This window comes from Mobula hypostoma, chromosome 10, assembly GCF_963921235.1.
Source record: "Mobula hypostoma chromosome 10, sMobHyp1.1, whole genome shotgun sequence".
In the NCBI taxonomy this organism is placed as follows: Eukaryota; Metazoa; Chordata; class Chondrichthyes; order Myliobatiformes; family Myliobatidae; genus Mobula; species Mobula hypostoma.
The window spans coordinates 91,890,739-91,916,836 of NC_086106.1; the positions used below are offsets into that span (position 1 = coordinate 91,890,739).

The 26,098-nt window shown below is 40.5% G+C and overlaps 1 protein-coding gene across 1 annotated transcript in view; it reads left to right on the forward strand.

The window, feature by feature from the left end:
* kif4 (kinesin family member 4) overlaps positions 1-26,098 on the forward strand; it is a 76,620-nt gene that overhangs the window by 32,743 nt on the left and 17,779 nt on the right. Inside the window, exons 13-23 of the mRNA XM_063060855.1 lie at positions 1-106; positions 8,652-8,723; positions 11,188-11,370; positions 11,497-11,600; positions 17,155-17,299; positions 18,101-18,211; positions 18,855-18,938; positions 19,337-19,447; positions 22,504-22,656; positions 23,194-23,291; positions 24,500-24,629. Of these exons, the coding sequence (XP_062916925.1) occupies positions 1-106; positions 8,652-8,723; positions 11,188-11,370; positions 11,497-11,600; positions 17,155-17,299; positions 18,101-18,211; positions 18,855-18,938; positions 19,337-19,447; positions 22,504-22,656; positions 23,194-23,291; positions 24,500-24,629 (1,297 nt within the window). The remainder of the gene's footprint in view (positions 107-8,651; positions 8,724-11,187; positions 11,371-11,496; positions 11,601-17,154; positions 17,300-18,100; positions 18,212-18,854; positions 18,939-19,336; positions 19,448-22,503; positions 22,657-23,193; positions 23,292-24,499; positions 24,630-26,098) is intronic.

Consider the following 26,098-nt stretch of genomic DNA (forward strand, 5'->3'; position numbering starts at 1 on the left):
GTGCAAATTGGACTTGGACAAACTAATTGAAATCTCATCCAGTGAAGAAGCAAAGGAGCAAGTTGATGCTCTACGCGGTCTACAGCAAATGGTTGCCAAGTTGGAGGTGAGAGCTGTGTGGTGTTAAAGGTTTGAAACATGCAGTCAATAGTAGATTGAAGTCACCTTCATTGCTAGTAACTTGTAACGTTAGGTGAAGTTTGAATTATGAAACTTTCTTGATGTAGTTTCTAAATATCTGAGCATGGTAGACAGTACATAGTCTGTTCTTAACTAATACAAGTAATGTGGCACCCACTGATTAGCTTATGATCGTACGATATTGAAGCATGAATGACTGTATCATCCTTTCCTCTTCTCCCCCCCCCACCGTGCTGCCCTGCCAACTGTGCCATTCAATAAGAATATTAAAAGCATCAATCACACTTCAGCTGCCCAAACACCTTGTACCTTTTCAACAATTCCTTTATCATCCTTTTAGAATATTTGATATATTCATTCTTTAATTAGGTTAAAAATTACTAATATCATTAACCTGTGGTGTCTGAAATTTTTATTTGGGTAACTACATTATAAGTGTTTTGTGCTGTTGGTTTAAAGATGTCCTAAATATAAGTGGGCACTAAATTCTTAAACTTGTGATTTAAGCTATCTGCAAGAGAACCCTTGTGTTTTAATTTTGAATTTGTATGTGGCAGAAATGCTGGAAATGTACACACAAAATGCTGGAGGAACTCCTGTCAGGCAGCATCTATAAAAATGAATGAACAGTCGGTATTTTTTTTTTTACTTTCTTTTTTTTTTAATTTTATTTTTATTTGGATAAGGAGTTCACAATTATCATGTACTTTTTTCACACATATAACCTTTTCCATTTTTTTATATGTATAAAACTACAATTATTTATACATTCTTAAGTACACATTGAGATGATATAAAAGCAAAATAAACATTTAAATAGATAATTATGTACTGTGGTAAATCTAACCTATTAGGCTAAGTAATGAAATTAGTTGTTAAGAAAAAATGGTAATAATAGTTTCCATACAACCCTTCTGGACCATTTCCACTGGTCCAAAATGTTGCATACAAGCCCATATACCAACCATTGTAGGTGTTTATATCCCAATTTGTTCGTGCTTGTTCCTGCCCGCAGACATATATACAGACCTATCAACAGTAGAATTAGAATTTTTCAAGATTCTGAATTCGCCTTGCAGTTCAATACCTAGTAAATCAGTTTCTCGCCTATATAATGCACTGTCCCATGCTAAAAATGTAAATACACTGTATATTAAAGAGAAGTGGGAGAAAGAAGCGGGGTTGGTACTTTCAGAGGAGGCTTGGGGGAAAATCTGCAGCTTTCAATGGTCCTCGACTAATTCTTTGACTTGGAGAGAACATTGTTGGAAAAACATTATAAGATACTTCAAGACCCCATATCAGGAAAAATATAAAGATACAAATGTGATGTGTTGGAGAAGGTGCGGCTCTAAGGAGGCAAATCATTTTCATATTTTCTGGGATTGCCCTAAATTAAGTCTATTTTGGGAAGGTATTCATAGAACATTAGTTAAGGTACTTGGGTCCCAGATACCTCTGAACTTTGAACAGTCGGTATTTCAGGCTGAGACCTTTCATCAGTATGGGAAAAGAGGAACTATCAGAATAAGAAGGTGAGGGGAGGGGAAGGAGTACAAGCTACAGGGTGATGGGTGAAGCCAGGTGGACGGGGATGAAGAAAGGTGATGAGTGGAAAGCAAAGTCCTGAAGAAGGAATCTGATAGGACAGGAGAGTGGACCATGGGAGAAAGGGAAGGAGGAGGGGCATCGGGGGAGGTGATGAGTGGGTGAGGTAAGAGGCCAGAGTAGGGAAATGAAGAAGAGGGAAGGAAGGGTGGGGAGGGGGAGAAATACTACTGGAAGTTGGAGAAATCAATGTTCATGCCTACAGGTTGGAGGCTAACTAAACAGAATGAGTCGTTGGTCCTCCAACCTGAGAGTGGCCTCAATGTCGTGGAAGAGGGGACTATTGACTGACTTGACAGAATAGAAATGAGAATTAAATAGTTGGCCACTGGGAAATTCTGCTTTCTGCAAACGAGTGGAGGTGCTTGACAAAGCAACATCCTCCAATCTACATTGGGTCTCACCAATGTAGAGGTGGCCACACTGGGTTCCCTGGATACAGTAAATGACCCCCAACAGATTCACAGGTAAAGAGTTGCCTCATCTGGAAGGACTGTTTGGGGCTCTGAATGGAGGTAAATGGGCATACACTTCAGATGCTTGCAGGGTAACTGTCAGGATGAAGATTAGTGGGGAAGGATGAATAAACAAGGGAATCAGAGGGAGTAATCCCTGCAGAGAGTGGGAGGGGTGACGTAAAGTTGTGTTTGATTGCAGGGTTCCAGTGACTATGGCAGAAGTTGTGGAGAACTGTTGGATGCGGAGGCTCATGGGGAGGTAGGTGAGGACAAGAGGAACTCTCACCCTGTTGAGGTGGTGGGAAGATGGAGTAAGAATGGATATCCAGGAACTGGAGGAAATATGGATGAGGGCAACATCAACGGTCGCGTAGGGGGACCCCTGTTTGAAGGAACTAAAAAGACAATTGCAATTTATGGGAGACAGAGTTTGAGGAGGTATAGTCAAGATAGTGATGGGAATTGGTGAGTTTATACAAAGGAAAACAGTCAACAGAAAAGTCAAAAGGGGACCTTAAATGGACTAAATAAATTTAAGGCCACAGTGGAAGTTGGAGGCAAAGTTGCTGAAATTGATGAGCTTAGCATAGGCGCATGAAGCAGCACCAATGCAGTCATCAATGTAGCACAGAAAGAGTTAGAGAATATTACCAGGGAAGTGTTGAAACATGGACTGTTCCATGTAGTCAATGAAAAGGCAGGCATAGCTGGGGGCCCGTATGGGTACCCTTGGCTATACCTTGAGTTTGAAGAAAGTGGGAGGAGCTGAAATAAATTCTTGAGGGTGAGGACCATTTCTGCCAGATGGAGTGTGGTGGTGGAGGGGAACTGGTTGAGTCTGTTGTTGAGAAAAGTGGAGAGCTGTCTCCTTGATGGGAGATAAAAGTGTAGAGGGACTGGGAATCTGGTGAAAATGAAGCGATCAGGGCCAGCAAATTGAAGGATGAGGAGATCGAGAGCATGTGAAGTGTTGTGGGTGTAGGTAGAAAGGGACTGAACCAAGGGGGATAAAATGGAATTGAAGTATGCAGTCATGAGTTCAGTGGGGTAGGAGCAGGCAGAAACAGTGGGTGTACTTGGACGGTCAAGTTTGTGGATCTTGTGTAGGAGGTAGAAACGAGCAGTGTGGGATAAAGTGACTGAGGTTAATGGCAATGGATGGGAGATCTTCAGAATTGAAGGCTGCTGATGGTGTGGAAGACAGTAGTCTGATAGTCCTGAGTGGCGTCCTTTTCAAGGGGTTAATAAGAGATGTCTGAGAGTTTCTACCTGGCTTCGACAGGGTAGAGGTCAGTTTGCCACACTGCAACAGCACCTTTGGAACTGAATATCAATTTCATTTAGTTAAACCCTTCTTCTATTGCAACCTTCCCCCGACCCCGCACTGCTCTTTCTGGCCCAAAACACCAATTCTCTTCTTTCCATTGGTATGTAATAGATTTCAAAGTTGAGTTTAAATACGAGTGCATAGTCTGCAATAAATGAATCCAATGTTTCTTCTGTCATATCTACTACGAAGGCGTTTCTTGCAAAATGTTTAATTAAGAATTCACAGCTAAAATTAGTTGATAGTTCATTTTTGAATGAGTAAGAATATGGCCACTCACTACCTTTCCGTGGAGGATTACTTGGGTATTTTTTTTAGTTTTGTAGACTACTGCACGGACCTTTGCAATCTGTTTATCTTATTGTGCTACATCCAATGACAACTTTTAGCTTAGTGCCAATTCTTTGACAATATTTGCTTTGATGTGGGGAGCTTTCTGTGGTGGTCAAGTTTGCTCAGCTGAATGACTTGAAGCTACGTCAATAGCACTGGGAAAAGAAACACTCTTGGGATATGAGACGTGTCCAAATTCCAAGAAAATTCAGCGATCCTTTGGTCCTTTTCTACCTCCTGCTCTTAAAAGACTTTTTTTATTTTGTTGGAAATCAGCAATAACCACAAACCACTTCTGAGTTATTAGGCTGAAGAGATTGAAGTCAGACATCTTGTTCATAGACCTCTGATTGTTTTCTGTGTGACTGCCAGTACCATATGTTGAGCAGAAATCTCTGCTGGTGAACATATGACTGCAAGCCTTGAGGGCTTCCTGAAATTTCAATGAGTCACGTAATCCCTAGATTGGTGCTTTAGACTCCCATTCAAAATGCCATACTCAGGTAAATTACCAAGGCTATTCCTGAATGTACATTCATAGTCTTCTGCTGCTGTAGCCACCGACTTCAAGGTTCATCATTTTGCACATTCAGGGATGCTCTTCTGCACACTGCTATAACATGTGATTATTTGAGTTGCTATTGACTTTCTATTAGCTTGAAACAGTCTGGCCATTATCCTCTGAAATGACCTTATTAACAAAGCGTTGTCACTGACAAAATCACTGCCCAGTGGTTGTTTTGTTTTTCTGTGAGCTTATAGAGACAGTTGTGTATGAAAATCCCAGGAGATCAGCAGTTTTTGAGATACAGTACTCAAACCACCCTGTCTGGCACCAACAATTATTCCATGGTCAAATCGTCAAAGCCATTTTCATCACTTTTCTTCCCCATTCTGATGTTTGACCTAAATAGCAACTGAACCCCTTGACCGTGTCTGCATGCTTTTATGTATGGAGTTGCTGCCACGTGATTGGCTAATTAGACAGATATTGGCATTACAGGGCAGGTGTACCTAAAAAGTTTTCATAGTGCCACATTCAGGAAATTTTCTTAACCCTTTATGGCAGTTTATCTTGCCCACCACATTTTACATAGGACAGAAAGTGACAAAGGAACATTTCTTTTGGCAGAATCTGTTTATTTATTTTTGCACCCATTTTAACAGGCTAAACATCGAGGCATAAAAGTGAATAGAAAATGAGGGGCTACCACCATAATCTGTGTTAGTGGCCAAAGTTCCAAACCAAGAGGAAATCTGTACGTCAAGCGGCATCTGTGAAGATAGAAACAAGGTTGACATTTGGGTTAACAGCTATAAACTAATGAAAGATCATTTGTCTGAAATGTTAATACTGCATCTTTATGGCCTGTCGAGTATTTCCAGTACTTTGCCTTTATTTAGATTTTTCAGCATCTATGTTTTCTTTGCTTTTTGAATTGAGCTTGAGTAATAGATTCAGTAGCTGTACAAGTGACCCTTCCCTCCCCAGCAATTCACCCATGCAGAGTTCACGTTGGGGGGGGGGTCAATTCTTGTTTCTTGATGCAGGCACAGCTGATGTGGGATTGCTGTACAGAAAATCGAGATATAGCCTACTGATATTTAGGAGCATAGGTAGCATGGCAATATGCTATTCCCAGCTATTGAGACTTATTTTCAGATTTAGTATTAGCAGATGGCCAAATCAATTCAATGATGTGAGGGATGGAAATGAAGGCTGAAAGCTGGTGGAAAACATTAAAGACTAAAAATACAGCAAGGTCTCTAACGTTTTAGGTACATGCTGTCTAGTGGCCATGCCCCCAGTACACTACTTTGACAGGTGGGATAAACCAGGTGAGGGTAGCTAGGAATCACCAACCTGAGTGAGACGGGCATGCCTATCCAGCATGCAAAACCAGTTCTCGTGGACTGAGCAGATCAGATCTACTACAAGATCCAATGGTCAAGAAGGCAATGCTGCAATTCTTCGTAGAGAACAAAGGGCATGCCAAGACATAGAAGGTGTCATGGCTGTCCACTGCAGCTGAGGAAGTCTCCAGACATTCTGATTTTTCGTACCATTGGACTAAGATTTTTTTGAGGCCGAGAAAGTGAACCATCCTCGGTGCAAGGGCATTTCACTATAAAACTCCCGCATAGGTTGCATCATCATTGGAAACAACGAACAACCAACATGTCTAGTTTTAAAGATCTGAAGATGAAGGGCATGACAATAAGCAAGGATACAGACTGGAACATTTTCAACATTTAAACTGAGTAGTCACTGGTGATTTAACCTAAAATTAAAAAAAGAGCAATTGCAAACTCCTCTGCAACTACAGAGATTGGCATTGGACTCTACTTGCAAAAATTGTAACTATCCCTCTCATTGTACTGTGTCTTTTCATCACAACCCCTCCCAGCCCCGTTATTACTGCATTCCTTTGCTCCTCCCTCTTGTTTCCTGTTCAATGATGATTTTGTTCAGATTGCTCAGCCTACAATCTCTGAAGTTCATATAGGTGGTTTTGCACTAGCAGAGTGTGCAGGGCAAAACATCTGTGATTGATATTGTTATCTCTAGCCATTCCATTCTATTCTATCTCTACATTGCTCTGATCTTTAGCACCTGAAGCAAAAAGAAATTCTTACCTTTACCTTAGCCACAAAAATGTGAAAGTCTATACATAAAGTTGGGATTCATCCTGAAGGATAGAAGAAAAGAGCTCCCCCACAGACAATCCCAACTTAAAGCCATTGAAAGATACAGTGGTGTTGCGTCTCAGTAAAGAGACATCCTTTACTGCCTATGGCCTTGGAGAAGAATACATTGATTGTGAACTGTTTATTGACAAGTGAGTGGTGAAAATGTCTTGCCTTCGCTACTGAGTATGTGAGAAGGGCTCCGGGGAAACTTGCACAGCAAAGCATTGGGTTTGGATGGTGTGACCCCCAAGGTACTGATGAAGTGTGAGCAGCTGTGTGGAGTTCTCCAGCGCATTTTCAGAGCTGTGTGTTAGACATGGCCACAAGCAACAGCAAGGGACTATATTGGCTCCCTTCCTGTTTATCCTGTATTCCTCGGGCTTTAGATGCAACACAGAGTCCGGTCATCTGCAGAAATTCTCTGATGACCCAGCAATAGTTGGATGTATAAACGGTGGATGAATACAGGACCCTAGTGGAGGGCTTTGTCAAATGGTGAAAGCTGAATCATCTGCAGCTCAACATCAGTAGGACAAAAATGATGATGGACTTTAAGAAGTCTATGCCTGCACTGCTCCTTGTTACAATTGATAGCGTGGATGTGGTGAGGACCTACAAGTACCTAGGGTGTACCTAGATGACAGACTTGAGTGGAGCACCAATACAGGCTGTGTACGAGAAGGGCCAGAGTTGCCTGTACTTCCTGAGGAGACTGAGGTCCCTTGGAGTGTGTAGGCCTCTCCTTCACCTATTCTACCAGTCTGTTGTCACCAGTACAATCTTCTAAGCGGTGTTGTGCTGGGGCAATGGCAGCCACAGGGATGATACCAACAGGCTCAATAAATGGATCAAAAAGGCTGGCTCTGTTATAGGATTCAAACTGGACACACTAAGACTGTGGTAGAACAAAGGACCCTATCGAAAATCCTGGCCAATGCTTCTCACCCTCTGCATGCCACCTTGGCTGAACAGAGGAGCACTTTTAGTAATAGACTAAGACAACTGCTTGCTTCAAAGAGCTCTATATGATGTTATTCTTAGCCTTAGCCATTAGGCTCTGTAATGAGTCGACCTGTAGCCAGGGAAGTGATGACTCCACCCCGCCCCCCCCCCACTCCTGTTTAGACTGAGGTAACTTACGTTTTTTATTTCTTATTCCTCTTACAAGTGTACAGATATACAAATATAATGCTACTGTGACACTGTAATTTCCTTTAGGGTAAAAGTAACTATATCTGTCTCTATCTATGTAAGCAATATTTTGAAAAGAATATCATGCAATATTCTCCAACCAGCATCGATATTGTGCAGGTTTAAAGCTTTAGTTTTAGAACTATCCTAATTCAAGGCAAGTGCCGTGTAAACAAAAGATGTCTTTTGCTTACGTGCATTACTATGAATTAAGGATGAAGGGAAACGTGTGACTAAAGGATTCTATCTAAATATTAATTGAGGTCATTGAGAATTTAAGGCAATAGATTTCCTGTCACTAATTGAGGCCTTCTAATTCAGGCTCATCTACATATAAATTTAAATTCCAAATTGACTATAGAGAACATGATACTGTGCATAAAGAGGTTACTATCACTTTGAGGAAAATGCTGTTGCATAATAAAACTATTAATAATCTACATGTTTGATTTCTAAGCTCCTTGCTGAAGTTTGGAAACTGAGAAGTAACCAATTTTGGTTTCAGCTCCCGATTGCCATGTGAAAACTTGTGCTTCAATATGTTTTAATCTTAATCAGAAGTAAAGTTAAATTCAATTGATTTTTTTTCCCCTTTTCTCCCCCTTGTTTTTCCATCAGATTGCAATTATTTAGCAGAGTAACATGCTGTAGCAGACCATCGTGGTTCAGCAATTCATGCTGCCCAACCTAAACTGACCTACAAATACTGCATAGATAGTGCTTTTTGTACATTTCTGAGGAGGGAAAAACTAGATCGGGGGGAAAATTGCTTTCGAATTAATTAGACTTTGGAAGCTGAGGAATATTAATCAGTGTGAATCAGATTGGACTAATTTTGACAGGACTTCATATCTTGTTAAAATAAGTAACTTAATCCTGTGTTTAATTCTTCTTCACTATAGAATGAATGTATAGAAATTGTACCTGAATTGGAAGGAATTGACATTGACCATCAGTTGGAAGAAAAGCCAGATGTAAGTGACCCCATTTTTGTGCGTTGTATATAAAGAGTGATTTTAATGGTTCTAATATCTGTGCTTTGAGAAGTGTTTGAAAGTTTGTATTAAATTATGAGTTCGGGCACACAACTGCTCTGGAATTGTAGCCATGCTTTCCTCTGATCTTATCCATAGAAAAACAATGAGCAACACAAATGTGTTGTAGAGGCACTTGGATGGTAGAAAGCGGAGGGAGTGTGATGGAAGATGGTTGTTTCTCAGACTGGAGGTCTGTGTTCAGTTGTGTGCCAGTGCTGTGCCTATTGGTGTTTGCCATCTATATCAATGGTTTGGGTAAGAATGGGCAAATCATGTTTAAGTTTGTAGATAACACCTTAAATAGGTGGCATAGTGGACAGTGAAAGTTGTTATCAAAAAAATACTGGGAGATCTTGAACTGAGCAAGTAGGCCGTGAAAAGGCAAACGGAGTTTAATTTGGATAAATGCAAGGTTTTGCTTTTTGGGAAATCTCATACAGGTAAGACTTTCAGTGTAAGGCCAGGCCCTGGGTAGTGTAGTAGATCAGAGGGACCTTGGAGTACAAGTACATAGTTCAGTGAAAGTACAGTCACAGGATGATGAATGTTTTTGGCAAGCTTTCCTTAAGTCATTGCGTATACAATTTGGTATTTCATGGTGTCGTTGCACAGGACACTGGTGAGGCCGCAGTTGGTGTATTGTTCAGTTTAGTCACTGCTAAAAGAACAACGTTCGTCAACTGGAAAGAGTGCAGAAAAGATTTACAATGATAAGGAGAGGTCATGCTATTTAGTGCTTTATTCCCGAGAACATAAACTGAGAGGTGATCTTGTAGAAGTATATGAAGTCATGAGCAATGTAGATGGTATGAATACATTGAGTCTTTTACGCAGGGTTGGGGTATCAATAACTAGAGGGCATGTTTACTGTTAAGAAAGAATTAAAAGAATTTGAAGGCTGACTTTTTTATACTGTTACGTACCCCGTAACTGGGTTGCCAAACCAGCAGAAATGGATCACTCAGTTGGAGTCTGGATTACTGGAACTAAGAAAGTTTTATTAAAGAAATAAGCAACACAGTACTCTAATCGAAAGAATAATAAATGCAACAGTTCAGCAATGATAAACACACATGTCCACAGAACTAGGATAATAGGATCAATCAAGCTCTATCGTCGTCTAGGGGTAAATGACCAGTTTCAAAGTGACGCAAAGTTCAGTTCAGATCACAGTAATCACTGCTGTGCCGTGGGGGGGAGAGAGAGAGAGAGCGAATGAATATTCAAGCAACATACATCAAAGTTGCTGGTGAACGCAGCAGGCCAAGCAGCATCTGTAGGAAGAGGTGCAGTCGACGTTTCAGGCCGAGACCCTTCGTCAGGACTAACCTTCAGTTAGTCTTGACAAAGGGTCTCGGCCTGAAACGTCGACTGCACCTCTTCCTACAGATGGTGCTTGGCCTGCTGCGTTCACCAGCAACTTTGATGTATGTTGCTTGAATTTCCAGCATCTGCAGAATTCCTGTTGTTTGCGAATGAATATTCAAATCGGATTCCAAACAGACCTTCGATATTCCTCACAGTCAGCTTTCGGGCGAGCCCTTTGTAATGTCTTCTGAGGTCACCGACTGTGACCCCTCCGTTTCAGATACGATCGTTCCTCTGCAGTGAACCTGGCACCCAGGCAAGGGCGGACACACACCAGGTTCCTGCTGATCGTACCTTTCCACCCTGTGCGTCTATGGCTTGGTCCCGTGACCAGCCCTCCAAAACTCCCACCGACTTGTGGGAGGCACACCGGTTCCAGGGTCTCGTTACCTCATGCTGTCGTGTGTGTCCTGCCTTAGCGAACCTGTCCCTTTTTATCCCCCTGCTGGGGTATCGCCTGTCCATCACACTTCAAACAGTTCAGGGTTCAAAAAGGAGCCGATCTTGACAGTTCTCAGACCGGTGTCTCCTTCCGTTAAACTCTCTCGTCTCTTCATTAACATTTCCAAATGCTGCTCCATTGTCTTCCTTATCTCTCTTTCTCCTGAAGACAGGTGGCAGATCAACTGCTGATCCCACTGGTGCCAGCACAGGACAGTTAACATCTTAGTCTATGTGTACTTTTTGTAACCCTCTTTCGTCACAATACAAAAGGTGGTATCTATGTGGAATCAGCTCTATGAAAGTGGTTATGGCAGAAACAATAACAACTTTTTAAAATAGAGTTGAACAAGTTCATGGGTTTGGAAAGGTTTAGGAGATTGTGGGCCAAACAATGGCGACTAGGATTAATTTAGATGGGGCATCTAGACCAGTTGGGCTGAAGGACTGCTTCTGTGCTGTATGACTGGTTTTAACAAGTAAAGACTTAAGTTCTGTATGCTTGTGACACCACCTCAAATAAGCTATATAACATTACCCTTGTTACTGCAGTAGTACTGCCTGGTGATTTCTGAAATCCTTTTGTTCATAGGAAAATGGAGCCTTAAAAGAAAAGAGGGATTCTGATCCTTTCACCGCCAGTCACGCATTGAGACATGCTCAAATGTCAAAAGAGCTGATGGAGCTGAATAAAGTATTAGCACTTAAAGAAGAACTTGCACGGAAAATGTCCCAGGGTGACTGTGAAATGGAACCTGTCCATGTTGTGTATAAGGTAAGCTTGAATGCGAGGAGTTAATTATTATTTTTCAAAGATTTCACCCAAAATGTATTTATTGTATGGTACAATTTTTGTATTAAACATTCTCATTGATTGCCATGTATTTATTGCCTTTTTTAGGAGAGCATCAAATCCCTTGAGAGTGAAGTTTCTGCCCTACAAAAAGAAAAAGAAGAGCTCGTACTGGCACTACATAGTGCAAAGAAGGACGCCAATGCAACCAAGTAAGTTCATGTTGGCATCTTGTATCCTAATAAACAAGAGGAAATTGAGGCTTACTTTTTGATTTGAGGAGATTGAAGGAGAAGCAGATTGTTGATTCAGTGGATCAAAATGTTTATTATAATCATGTGTCAAATGTGCCAAAATTTTTGAAACCGATTGGAAACTTGCGATCTTGTTTAGTGTTTCTGAATTATTGTTCAGACCCAACTGAGTATGAAGAGATTTTGGACTTTTTGTATTATTAAAGCATTGCACGTGTGAAGGTTTTTCAAAAACATATAAACAGAAATCCTGCCAGTAAGTAATTTTTGTGAGGGCGTTTGTGTAAGATTTGGGCGTTTTGATTAATTTTGCCCAATTATGTCCTATACGCAAAAAAAAAGACATATGAACTTCATAATTTTCTGCACTGCAAGTTTATTCTTGATTGTTAGAAAAGAGACAAATGATATAGCCATCTAAGCTACAACTTACTCTGTTTAGGTGTACCTGGGTCACTTGCCTCAGTTTGTAACTTGGCCCATTTATAGATAAAAACTGGGTTGTTGATTGCTGATGTGAAACATCAAGGCAGTATCCAATTGGGATCCTTTGTGGCATACTCAGTGAAAATATTTTAAGTATTGGAGAAAGGCTTTCAAATGATTCCAGAACCAAAAAAAAAGGTTGTGGAGCCAGTTGCTTCATACCAGGACTCCTCTGAACCAGTTCCTTGGTTCGGTGTTAGTGGGTAACAACTTTATACTGCTTCCTTTATAATAAGTCATATGTCGTAACGTTCATTTTTTTTTTTAAGTCCTTGGTTAAAATTGGATATATTTTGCAAGAACTCAACTATCAGTTAATGAAACAGCTGTGAATAAAGTTACTTGATTGATGGTGTGCGTGGCAGTGGAATACATAGAAATTGGTGGAAAGAATGAGATAAAACAGGAATCTGAGTTAAATAAAAAGATTGTTTAGATTAGGACTTTATTCTTTGGAACACAAGATTGAGGAGATTTGATAGAGGTATACAAGATTGAGGGTATACGTAGGGCAAAGACAGGCTTTTCCTACTGGGATGGTTGGGACTGTAACAAGATGTCATAGATAAAGATGAAAAGTTTAAGGGGAACATGAAGGGAAACTTCACTGAGGGTTGAATGTGGAACGGGCTTCCAGTGCAAGTGATGTATGCAAACCCTATTTCAGTGTTTGAGAAGTTTTGGATAGGTACATGGATAGTAGGGGTACGGAGGGCTATGATCCTGGTCTAGATCTATCGGAGCAGGCAGTTTAAATAACTTGGCACAGACTAAATGGGCTGAAGGGTCTGTTCCTAGTGTACTATACTTTTCTGGCTCCATAAATACATTTGCAGTTGATGTCTGCTGCTTGCTTTTAAAGACTTATTGTAATGCCTTGAAGAGGCAGAATTATTTAGACTGTTGCTGGATACAATTGCTCTTGTTGTGTGGTAATTTTATACACAATCTGAGATCAGAGGCAGGAAGATATGAGATGTAGGGCAGCAACACACACAACATGCTCTAGAAATTCAGTAGACCAGGCAGCGCTTGCAGAAAAGAGTAAACAATCCATGTTTCAGGCCAAGACCCTTCATTGGGACTGATAGGGGCAGTATTAGGTTACATGGCCCATCAAGTTTGCTCTGCCAATCCATCATGGCTGCCTTATTATCTCTCTCAAAATCATTCTCCCACCTTCTTCCCATAACCTTTGATGACCGGACTAACCAAGAACCTGTCAACCTCTGCTTTAATTATAATCTGTGTTGGCGTCCAGCCATCATATAACTCCTATCAGGGTCTTTTTAACCTTTGCAGCTCCTTAACTCTACCCAAAAGGATTCTACATTTTACAATCCTATGTCACCTCTTTCTAAGGATTTGATTTCATTTTTTTTACTGACAGAGCCACCCCACCCCTTCTGCCTACTTATCCTTTTGATACAAGATGTATTCTTGGATGTTAAACTCCCAACTCTGATCTTCTTTCAGCCACAACTCAGTGATGCTCACAGTGTCATGCCTCCTAATCTCTATCTATGCTACAATCATCTACTTTATTCGGTGTCTTGCATGCATTCAAATATAACACCTTCAGTCCTGTATTCGTCACCCTTTTCAATTTTGCCTCCTGTTACATTGCAACTCATCCCATTGACTACAATTTTGCCTTATCATCTGCCTGTCCTCCTTCAGTCTCACAATACATTATGTTCACTTGTATGTCAACTGTCTCATCCTCTGTCTTATCACTCTAGTTCCCATCCCCCTCCCACCTTAGTTTAAACCTTTCCCAGTAGCTCTAGCAAACACCCAGAAGGGTATTGGTCCCCCTTGGATTTGGGTGTAATTTGCCCTTTTCGTACAGGTCATATCTTCCCCAGAAGAGATCCCAATGATCCAGAAATCGGAAACGCTACCCCCTGCACCACTCATTCATCTGCACTATCATCCTATTCCTGCCTCAAATAACATGTGGTACTAGAAATAATCCAGAGATTACTACCTTAGAGGTCCTGCTCTTTACCCTTTTTCCTAACTCACTATTACCACTGCACAGGGATTCTTTCCCCTATCCTACCTATGTCATTGGTGCCGTTGTACACCATGACCTCTGGCTGCTCACCCTCCCTCTTCTGTAGCTGCTCTGAGACATCCTGGATATGATTGAACTGAGGTTGGAGTTTATTCTTTACGTTGTATATAAATATCTACTGTTGAGAAGGGTTTAAAACTGCTGGGCAACCTGACTGGTATAAATACGGTGCAGGAGGCAATTGAAGTGGGAGATATAAAACGATCATGTGTTAAGAAACACACATCAAGGTTGCTGGTGAACGCAGCAGGCCAAGCAGCATCTATAGGAAGACGCGCAGTCGACGTTTCAGGCCGAGACCCTTCGTCAGGACTAACTGAAGGAAGAGTGAGTAAGGGATTTGAAAGCTGGAGGGGGAGGGGGAGATGCAAAATGATAGGAGAAGACAGGAGGGGGAGGGATAGAGCCGAGAGCTGGACAGGTGATAGGCAAAAGGGGATACGAGAGGATCATGGGACAGGAGGTCAGGGAAGAAAGACGGGGGGGGTGACCCAGAGGATGGGCAAGAGGTATATTCAGAGGGACAGAGGGAGAAAAAGGAGAGTGAGAGAAAGAATGTGTGCATAAAAATGAGTAACAGATGGGGTACGAGGGGGAGGTGGGGCCTAGCGGAAGTTGGAGAAGTCAATGTTCATGCCATCAGGTTGGAGACTACCCAGACGGAATATAAGGTGTTGTTCCTCCAACCTGAGTGTGGCTTCATCTTTACAGTAGAGGAGGCCGTGGATAGACATGTCAGAATGGGAATGGGATGTGGAATTAAAATGTGTGGCCACTGGGAGATCCTGCTTTCTCTGGCGGACAGAGCGTAGATGTTCAGCAAAGCGGTCTCCCAGTCTGCGTCGGGTCTCACCAATATATAAAAGGCCACATCGGGAGCACCGGATGCAGTATATCACCCCAGTTGACTCACAGGTGAAGTGATGCCTCACCTGGAAGGACTGTTTGGGGCCCTGAATGGTGGTAAGGGAGGAAGTGTAAGGGCATGTGTAGCACTTGTTCCGCTTACACGGATAAGTGCCAGGAGGGAGATCAGTGGGGAGGGATTGGGGGGACGAATGGACAAGGGAGTTGTGTAGGGAGCGATCCCTGCGGAATGCAGAGAGAGGGGGGGAGGGAAAGATGTGCTTAGTGGTGGGATCCCGTTGGAGGTGGCGGAAGTTACGGAGAATAATATGTTGGACCCGGAGGCTGGTGGGGTGGTAGGTGAGGACCAGGGGAACCCTATTCCTAGTGGGGTGGTGGGAGGATGGAGTGAGAGCAGATGTACGTGAAATGGGGGAGATGCGTTTAAGAGCAGAGTTGATAGTGGAGGAAGGGAAGCCCCTTTCTTTAAAAAATGAAGACATCTCCCTCGTCCTAGAATGAAAAGCCTCATCCTGAGAGCAGATGCGGCGGAGATGAAGCCACACTCAGGTTGGAGGAACAACACCTTATATTCCGTCTGGGTAGTCTCCAACCTGATGGCATGAACATTGACTTCTCCAACTTCCGCTAGGCCCCACCTCCCCCTCGTACCCCATCTGTTACTCATTTTTATGCACACATTCTTTCTCTCACTCTCCTTTTTCTCCCTCTGTCCCTCTGAATATACCTCTTGCCCATCCTCTGGGTCAACCCCCCCCCACCGTCTTTCTTCCCTGACCTCCTGTCCCATGATCCTCTCGTATCCCTTTTGCCTATCACCTGTCCAGCTCTCGGTTCTATCCCTCCCCCTCCTGTCTTCTCCTATCATTTTGCATCTCCCCCTCCCCCTCCAGCTTTCAAATCCCTTACTCACTCTTCCTTCAGTTAGTCCTGACGAAGGGTCTCGGCCTGAAACGTCGACTGCGCGTCTTCCTATAGATGCTGCTTGGCCTGCTGCGTTCACCAGCAACTTTGATGTGTGTTGCTTGTATTTCCAGCATCTGCAGAATTCCTGTTGTTTATGTGTTAAGAAAGCTACTTTTGCCTATTATCAGGGTTATGAACATATTGTGTATGGTGAAGAATTTTGGAGGTGGAAAGCACAATCCAGTTCCTGTCTGATCCAAGATGGTAAACTTTTAAAGCAGTGAACTTAATGTTTAGGACGTTTGTGTTGAAATTAAGTTGTAATTAAGTAGTTTATTACCAGAGTTGGGTCTAAGCTGTTACAGAATCAGAGGTAGGTGTTAAATGTAGGGAGCAAAATTTTTGCTTCATGATGTAGTCAAATCTTTACCACATACTTGATACCCATTCATGTTGAGGTAAGATTCTGGAAAACTGACAAAAACAATATAAGAATATGGAGATCAATTCATAACAGGAGAGGAAATTGTGGTACATAAAGATATGGATTTCATGCAAGATTGTAGTGGAAGAGGTTTGGTATTATGTGTCAGAAAGCACCAACATGATGGGAGGAAAAACCAACTGAACCAGAAAGATTTTGAGTGTTTAAGATAATTGCTGGATAGTGCTTTCATCTAGCCTTTGAGGTTTTTTTTTACAGAACATAATGTAGGGATAAAAGATGAACATTTAGGACCAAGGTTAGAAGTTTATTTTAAAAAGCTAAGATGAGATGCTAGAAATCTAAAATAAATACAGAAAATAATGATAGCTCGTTGCAGGTCGGACTACATCAGTGGAGAAACGGTATTGATAGTTCAGGTTGATAGCCTGTAGTCAAAAATTTCTTTCAACCCAAATGTCAACAATTACTTTCCCTACCTCACAGAAGCTTCTTGACCATCTGGGTTCCTCCAGCATATTGTTTTTCATCGGAAATTTCTTCACTTGCACTGTATTGGATGTGACGGTGGCATTGGTTGCCTGTCCAGAGATCCAAAGACCAGAGTTCAATCTAATAGTGGCAACAGTATTTAAATTGAGTTAATAATCTGGAGTTTGTAAAACGTCCTCACAGTAAAGATAACTGTTTAAAAATCCATCTGTTTCACTCTTGGTATCTTTTTGTAGGGTTAGTGAACGTCGAAGGAAGCGTCTTCAAGAGTTGGAAACTGAAATGGCAAACCTTAAAAAGAAGCTGCAGGAGCAGTCAAAAATCATTAAAATCAAAGAAAAGTCGGAAGGAACTGTTAACAAACTGAATCAAGAGATTCAGGTAAAGTACATGTTTTTTTTTCTCTCTATGGTAAAATAACCAAATCAGAACATTAATCTCTTTTAATTTGAAATGTAAATTTTGAAGTTGTATGACTCATTACATTTGGTTTGGTACTATCTTTTTAACCATTGAGTTCCTGCCTCAACAAAGTAATTGTTCTGTAGTCTTATATCAAAATATTAATCATATTAGGCTCGTCTCTTTTTTGCACTGTAGCCCTGAAGTGATCAATTTTGTTGAATGTAGTTTTAGGAGCCTAATTGACATTCTGGTCTTAGAATGTTTACTTTATTCCTGTCCTGGCTTTGGAAATATAGGAAAACTCCAATAATCTAGCAAACTCTTGGTGTCTGAATGATAGACTTTACAGATTATTAAATATTCTCCTTTTGATACCCCAATCTCTTAATATTTTGTAAATGTCATTGGCTTAAACTTTAGAGTAATCGTGGTCTTAAAGGTAACATCATAAATAGGGTTCTGGGAATCAGTTACCAAATAATTGGATAGTAAATTATTAGTTTTGCTGTAAATGTATCTAACCATTTCCATGTACTTCATTTTTAATTTAATGCAAATTAAACACGGAATGGATTTCTTTATACTATGTTTTATTTCCATGCAATATAGAGTATTTGTTTATGAAGGAAATAATAGAGATATAATTTGGTTAAGTTTTTTAAATTGTAGAACAGTCTAAATTGAGATTATCCTCATTCAAATTTGTCTTGATTGTTCTGAGTTCTTCACTTGGATCATCCGATATATTAAACCTTCAATGGCTGCCTTGTCTTCTAGGCTCTGAAGTGTCAGAGAGTTCAACTGATGCGTCAGATGAGAGAGGAAGCTGAGAAGTCTCGTAGATGGAAAGCAGAAAAAGACAAGGAGGTTCTGCAACTGAAGGAGAAGGTAATACATTAAAAATGAGTTAAAATGAGCATTGAAGTTCACCTACTTGGGTAAATTTAAATTCAACCATTTTGAGTTGTATTATTTCACTTCCATTTTCCATTCATTTGTTTTCAGTTCTAAAAAACAATAGCAATTACAAAACTCTTGGCACATGGATGTATAGAGAATGGAGGGATAAAAAGGGGTTAGTTTGTTAGGGATTAATTAATCTGGCACAGCATTGTGGGCCTGTTCCCGTGCCATTCTGCTCTATGTTCGAAGGTTCATTACTCTCCAATATTTATCACATTGACTCATTAACGATATCCAGATACAAACTTCCCTTTTTGTAGTGTGTACTTGAGACTGAACTTGCAATGTGTCCACTGGAGAAGTGGTCCTGTTGCATGATACGTTAATGTGAAACACTAAACATTAAAAATTTGGACTTTTAAACAAATAAAAACAGTTACTTTCTACTGTGACATGAAGATGAGAGAAGAGGCACTGTCTGACTATTAAAATTAAATGGCCTCTTCATGTTGCTTATAATACGAATTCTATCTGCATTGTTTACTGGGGTTATCCTGGGAAGCATGTAAAGTAGAGGATACCACCAATGTTCGAACTATGTTATGAACTGATGTAATATTTTCTGTAGGATCGTAAAAGGCAGTATGAGCTGCTGAAACTAGAACGAAACTACAAACAGCAAGCAAACGTATTACGGCGAAAGACTGAAGAAGTGAGTATGGCAACTTTGGATCCTGGATAACAAGTTGGATCTTTTCTCCCCAGCTGTCTCCTGAGACCTTTGTACCCAGACAGGACAGGGGACTGAAATTTTTTTTTTTAAAAATAAATTAACTGAAAAATATTTAATTGTGTGGAACAGTTATTGAAAATAAAATAGAGATGTTTGCTTTCAGATCAAGATTTAAAATTCTAAATTTTAGTGCAAATACATTGTGCTTGCAATAGTACATTGCTTTTACTGGATTTGATTATTTGATGGTTGATCTTTATATAGTAACTTTCTGGAAAAGGCTTTTCTGTAAACAAGACTGCGTGTGGGGCGGGGCAGAGGGTCTGGTAAAGCTTGCTAGATTCTAATCTATTACCTCTTTACTTTTGCCTCCTCAGGCTGCTGCTGCAAACAAACGTTTGCGTGATGCGTTACAGAAGCAGAAGGATGCTTCTGAAAAACGGAAAGAATTAAACCGTGGAATGGAAGGGACTGCAGCTAGAATTAAGGTGCAATCAATGTACATTTGAAACGTTTCTAGTTTGCTTTCCGCTATGAACATTCTATACTGGTTAAAATCTTGTAGTCAATGTACCTTGTTTTCTTACTAATGATCTGCAAAATAATCAAACATCTTAGATACTCTACAACAAAATGCATCTAAGTATGGTCTTGTTTTCCCTTAAAACCAATATTATATGGAGTATATACTATGCCACAAATTAATTTAATCGGGTTTACATATACTGCATCCATAGAAGTCGATCAGAGGCTGGTATCAATAAATGAACAGCATACTGATTCCCTGAGGTCTTTTCAGTTTTGTTATTTGTGCCTTTTAGATGGACTGTTGAAATACAAACATAATCTTGGAAATGCCCAGGAGCCTGGATAGCATTTGGATGAACATAGAAAGCCTACAGCACAATACAGGCCCTTTGGCCCACAAAGCTGTGCCGAACACGTCCTTACCTTAGAATTACCTAGGCTTACCCATAGCCCTCTATTTTTCTAAGCTCCATGTAGCCATCCAGGAGTCTCTCAAAAGACCCTATCATTTCCACCTCCACCACGGAGAAATGGTTTTGATTTTTTTTTTTAATTTAACACAGTTCAATGAGATCAGATCTCAAGGACCACCCTCCCCAGCCCCACACACTTCCCAAACATTCCTAGCAGTCTTGTGAGTTTTTAATGTACTCCTGTATAATCCATCCCTGGAATCTAAGACCAGAAAGTGCTGCAGGTGTGATCTTGCCTCAGGTTTATCTATGTACCTTCAATAGGATCTCTTTCTTTGTACTCAAATCGTCTTGTAATAGATTTGTTGCAATCTTCCTAATCACTTGCTCTCCCTTCAAGTTAAACTTCAGTGATTCCTATACGTGGGCGCCAGATTTAAGTATTTTGTGGTCCTCTGTTTTGATACTTGTAGATAATGTCAAATTCCCTTCATATACAGTAAATTTAAAGACTTGTAAATTAAATTGTGAACAACTGCAGTCCATGTGATATTCACTAGTCAAAGCTTTCAGACCCAAAATTTAAAACAAAACATGTTTATTCCTGCTTTCCCATTTTCTGTCATTTTTATCTATTCCTCAATGCACAGTGTTGCATTCTTCCATCCCACATGATTGCTTGGTTGGAGGTTTTTCAAAATCCAAATATACTATATGCAATGTTTTTATTTTCTCCCTTGTTCCTGTTAGTAATAACCTCAAATCTAACACATTTGTTGAACAATTCTGGCCTTGCCTAATTATATTGTTTTTCTACTCCCATTACTTCCTTCTACGATTTTATTCCACTGCTGCCTCTAGGCCAAGTAATCTGTAGAACCCTGTTTTCATTCTCCTCTTAAATAATGGAGTTACATTTACAAATTTCCACATATGGAACTGCTCTACAATCCGATGAATATTGGAATTGATACCTGAGTATGCTCAGTAACACCCTCTTCTAAAAAAGATCGATGGGTAATTGGAATTAATCACCTGTTGGATTCATTAATCTCATTCCTCAACGCCCCCCCCCCCCACCCCCTGCATCCCCATAATACTAATTTCTTTCTGCTCTCTGGATGGTTTGCGTCACCTTTAAAAATAGGCAGCATATCCTTCATCTCTCTTCGATTTCCTTATTATTTCTCATGATCTGCAAGGGCCTTGTATTTACTTTTGCTAGTCTTTCATCTATTTCCTGTTTCTGCAGCCTATTTTTGTTTCTCACTAGATCACTTCTAATCTTTCTTTTCTAAGTTTTTGGTCTTGCTGAATTGAAGTTTACCAATCCTGTAGTTGGCTACTCATTTTGACAGTAACCTTTTTTTAAAATCTGATACTGCCATAAACACTGGTTTGCTATGAGTGGCCTGCTTTCCCTGATGGCTCTTGTGTATGAAAGGATATATTAAGTATAAGGCCATAAACCATAAGACATAGGAGCAGAATTAGGCCACTCAGCCCCTTGAGTCTGCGCCACTATTCCGTCATGGGTGATTTATTATCCCTTTCAGCCGTGCTGTCCTGTCTTCTCCCTGTAAGCTTTGACACTCTTGACTAATCGAGAACCTATCAACCTCTGCTTTAAATATACCCAATGACTTGTCCTCCACAGCTGACTCTGACAGTGAATTCTACAAACTCACAAACCTCTGGCTAAAGAAATTTCTTCTCTTCTGTTCTAAAGGGGCATCCTTCTGGAGAGGATGTTTCCTGAGTAGGCGAGTCCAGGAGGCTGTGCTCTTTGGTCCTGGACTCGCCCACTAGAGGAAACATCCTTTCCACATCCACAATCTCTGCCCTTCAATGTTTGACAGGTTTCATTGAGATGTCACCCCACCACCACCGCTATTTTTCTAAGCTCCTAATGAGTACAGGCCCAGTGCCTTTGCAACTCTAATTTCTGAATTTTTGCCCAAATTAGAAATAGTCTACATCTTTATTCCTTCCACCAAAGTGCATGATCCTACACTGTATACCATCTGCCACTTCTTTACCCATTCTCCTAATCTGTCTAAGTCCTGCAGCCTCTCTACTTCCTCAGCACTACCTGCCCCTCCCCACTCCACCCATCTTCGTATGAATCGCAAACTTGGCCACAAACCCTCGTTCATGTCATTCAAATCATTGACTTATAACATGAAAATAAGTTGTCCCAACACCAACCCCTACAGAACACCACTTGTCACTGACAGCCAACTAGAATTATGCTTTAATTCTTTAAACACCAGTAATTGCCTGTCCATCGTCTTGCTGTTTTACTGGAGTTTCACTATTTATCAAATCCAATGCACATTTCATACCTTTAGAATTTTTTTACTTGGATTTAATCATTTGCAATATTAATATTACATTCTATCATATTATGATTGCATTCCTAAAAGTCTGAAAGTTTCAGGTTGACTCTTCATGCATGTTGTTAGTAATTATTACTAATACAAGGCATGTTATTTTATAAAAATCCTCATGTGCTGATCATTACACCAAATGTACATTGCTTCAATAGCTTCGTATCTTCACATTCAAATGAATTGTGTGCTATAAGATCTTTTATTTTGTAGAATTGGCTGGTCAATGAACTGGAGGTACTTGTAAGTATAGAGGAAGCTCGTCATCACTTGAACACTCTACTAGATGATCGGAAAGTTTTGGCACAGGAGCTTGCCTTTCTCAAAGAAAAGAAAGAGGCCCATCATCCACCACCAAAACTTCGGGTATGTATAGGCTACAAAACCAAAGGAGCTTGAAAGATTGTCTAGTTTGATTTCTGTGAACAAAATTGTAAAAGATATGAAAGATCTTCAAAGCTTTAAGCTTGTACTGTAATAAGTGGCAAGCTTTTTGGAATGTTATTTATTTTTGGTTGTGTTCAAATCTCTTCTACTCTCAACATAATAGTTTAATTCCTTGAAAATTAATTTTATTGATGATGCTGCAAGTTCTTAGCCCTTTGAAAATATCTAGCTATTTTGATTCCATCAGCTCATTGTTATCAAATTTCTACTGTGGTTATGCTTTAGTTTCTATTGCAAGTTTCTGCAAATGCCAGCCAATCCCATGAATCTAGCCGCTTGCAGGATGATTTGATTGTGTTTTTAAAGCAATTTCTGTTCAATCACATTTCCACATTTTATCCCAATTTGATTTCTTCCATTTATCTGCCTATCCTAAATGATCAACACATTTTCCTGTTTAAGTAGAATTTGTACTCGCGTCTTTCTCCAGTTTCAGTGTGTTTTCTTTTTATGTAGAGGCGAACTTTTACATTAACTGAGTTGATGAAAAACACAGAACAGGATCCATCTTTAAAGAAGCAAATTGAAAATGTGGAAACAGAAATAGAACTCAGGTACTTGGTGGAAACATATTAAAATATTATGCCGGTACCATTGATACCATTGTTACACTATTGTTACCTTCCAGATCTAAACTACATTTTCCTGTAAGTGTTGTAAATTTATTTTGAAAGTAATTGCCACTATCTAGCAGGAGATTAAATTATATGAACTCTACAGTAATAAGATGAACTGTATAATCTTGGGGTACTTGGAAGCACATGATGGAGGCTGTAGTCAGTATGATTTCCTCAAGGGAAAATCTTGTCTGACAAATCGGTTGGAAATCTTTGAAGAAATATCAAGCAGGATAGACAAAGGAGAATTGGTTCATGTTATGTACTTGGATTTTCAGAAGGCCTTTGACAAAGGCCTTTTGCCCCCTAGGCCTGAGTCGACATAGTAGTAGTTTGACAAAGTGCCGCACATGAGGCTGCTTAACAAATTACGAGCCCATGGTATTACAGGAAAGATTCTACAATGGATAAAACTGTGGCTGATTGGCAGGAGGTAAAGAGTGGGAATAAAGGGATCCTTTTCTAGTTGGCTGCCAGTGTCTGGTGTTCCATAGCAGTCTGTTTTGGGACCATTTCCTTTTACATTATATGTCAATGACGTGGATGGTGGAATTGATTGGCTTTGTTGCTAAGTTTGCAGATGGTATGAAGATGGGTGGATGGGAGGGCAGGTAGTTTTGAGGAAGTAGAGTGGTTATAGGAGGACTTGGACAGATTAGGAGAATGAGTAAAGAAGCGGCAGGTGGAATACAGCATCAAGAAGTGTATGGTCATGCACTTTGGTAGAAGAAATGAAAGGGTTGACTATTTTCTAAATGAGAAAGTTCAAAAATCTGAGATGCAAAGGGACTTGCAAATCCTTGTGCAGGATTCCCTAAAGATTAACTTGCAGGTTGAGTCCATGGTGAGAAAGTCAAATGTGATGTTAGCATTCATTTCAAGAGGACTAGAATATAAAGCCAGGGATGTCATACTGAGACTTCATAAAGCACTGCTGAAGCCTCACTTGGAGTATTGTAAAGAATTTTGGGCCCCTTACCTAAAAAATGATGTACTGACACTAGAGGGTTCTAAGGAGTTTAATGAAAATGATGCCAGGATTAACTGACTTGTCATATGAAGTGCTTTTGTCTCTGCCTGTGTTCAAAGAATGTGGTGTTTTTAAAAAAAAAGCCAGCAAATTCTCATTTGCGTTGCTATTTTAGGAGTGCTCAAATTGCTGATCTCCAACAAAAGTTGATGGATGCAGACAACGAAGAGAGGCTTAAACATCGATGGGATTCAATTGCCACAATAGTGGAAGCAAAGTGTGGATTAAAGTGGCTGATGAAAGAGGTAAGGAGTGAACAACCTGAAGCTGTTAAGCCACAGTGCATTACTGGTTATATGTAATAAGCACTACATCAGAAATGAAAGGAGCAGGGAGAATAAAATGTACAGTGCCCAAATCTGTTAGGTCTTTCATTTGAAAATGCGAACTCCTGCTTGAGTCTCCATCTCCAAGACTGAAATGCTGGAGATTTTTCAAGCAAATAGACTCATTTGGGTGTCATGAGTACATTTTCCCCTGCCAGACATTACAATTATCATTGCCTTCTCCTAACTTTCCACTCTTCCAGCTTCATACTTAACTGGAGCGCTATGAAAATCAGCTTTTTTGATTGTGCCTTTGTCACCTTTTTGTCAACTGGTTCTTCAGTATGTATGGTCTTATGTTAATCAGGTATATAATTTTGTACCCATTGCAATTTGCCTATCGCCACAATAGGTCAACGGCAGATGCAATCCCAATAACTCTTCACATGGCCGTAGACCAACTGGACAATACAAACACCTATGTCAGGATGCTGTTCATCGACTATAGTTCAGCATTTAATACAATCATTCCCACAATCCTGATTGAGAAGTTACAGAACCTGGACTTCTGTACCTCTCTCTGCAATTGGATCCTCTGCTTCCTAACCGGAAGACCACAATCTGTGTAGATTGGTGATAACATATTCTTCTCACTGATGATCAACACTGGTGCACCTCGGGTATGTGCTTAACCCACTGCTGTACTCTCTCTATGTCCATGACTGTGTGGCTAGGCTTAGCTCAAATACCATCTATAAATTTGCTGATGATACAACCATAGTTGGTAGAATCTCAGATGGAGACAAGAGGGCGTACAGGAGTGAGATTGCCAAATAGTGGAGAGGTGTCGCAGCAACAACATTGCACTCAGTGTCAGTAAGTCAAAAGAGCTGATTGTGGATTTCAGGGAGGGTAAGATGAAGGAACATGTACCAATCCTTATAGAGGGATCAGAAGCAGAGAGAGTGAGCAGTTTCAAGTTCCTGGATGTCAAGTTCTGAGGACCTAACCTGGTCCCAACATATCGATACAGCTATAAAGAAGGCAAGACCGTGACTATACTTCATTAGGAGTTTGAAGAGATTTGCTATGTCAACAAATACACTCAAAAACTGTCTGGTATGGGGGGGCTGCTGCAGAGGGTTGTAAATTTAGTTGGCTCCATCTCGGATACTAGCCTACAAAGTATCCAGTACATCTTCAAGGAGCAGTGTCTCAGAAAAGCAGCGTCCATTATTACAGACCTCCAGCACACAGGGCATGCCCTTTTCTCACATCAGGTAAAAGGTACAGAAGCCTGAAGGCACACACTTAGCGATTCAGGAACAGCTTCTTCCCCTGTGCCATCTGATTCCTAAATGGACATTGAACCCATGAACACAGCTTCACTTTTTTTTTAATACATATTGTTTCTGGTTTGATTTTTTTTTTGCACTTTTTAATTTATT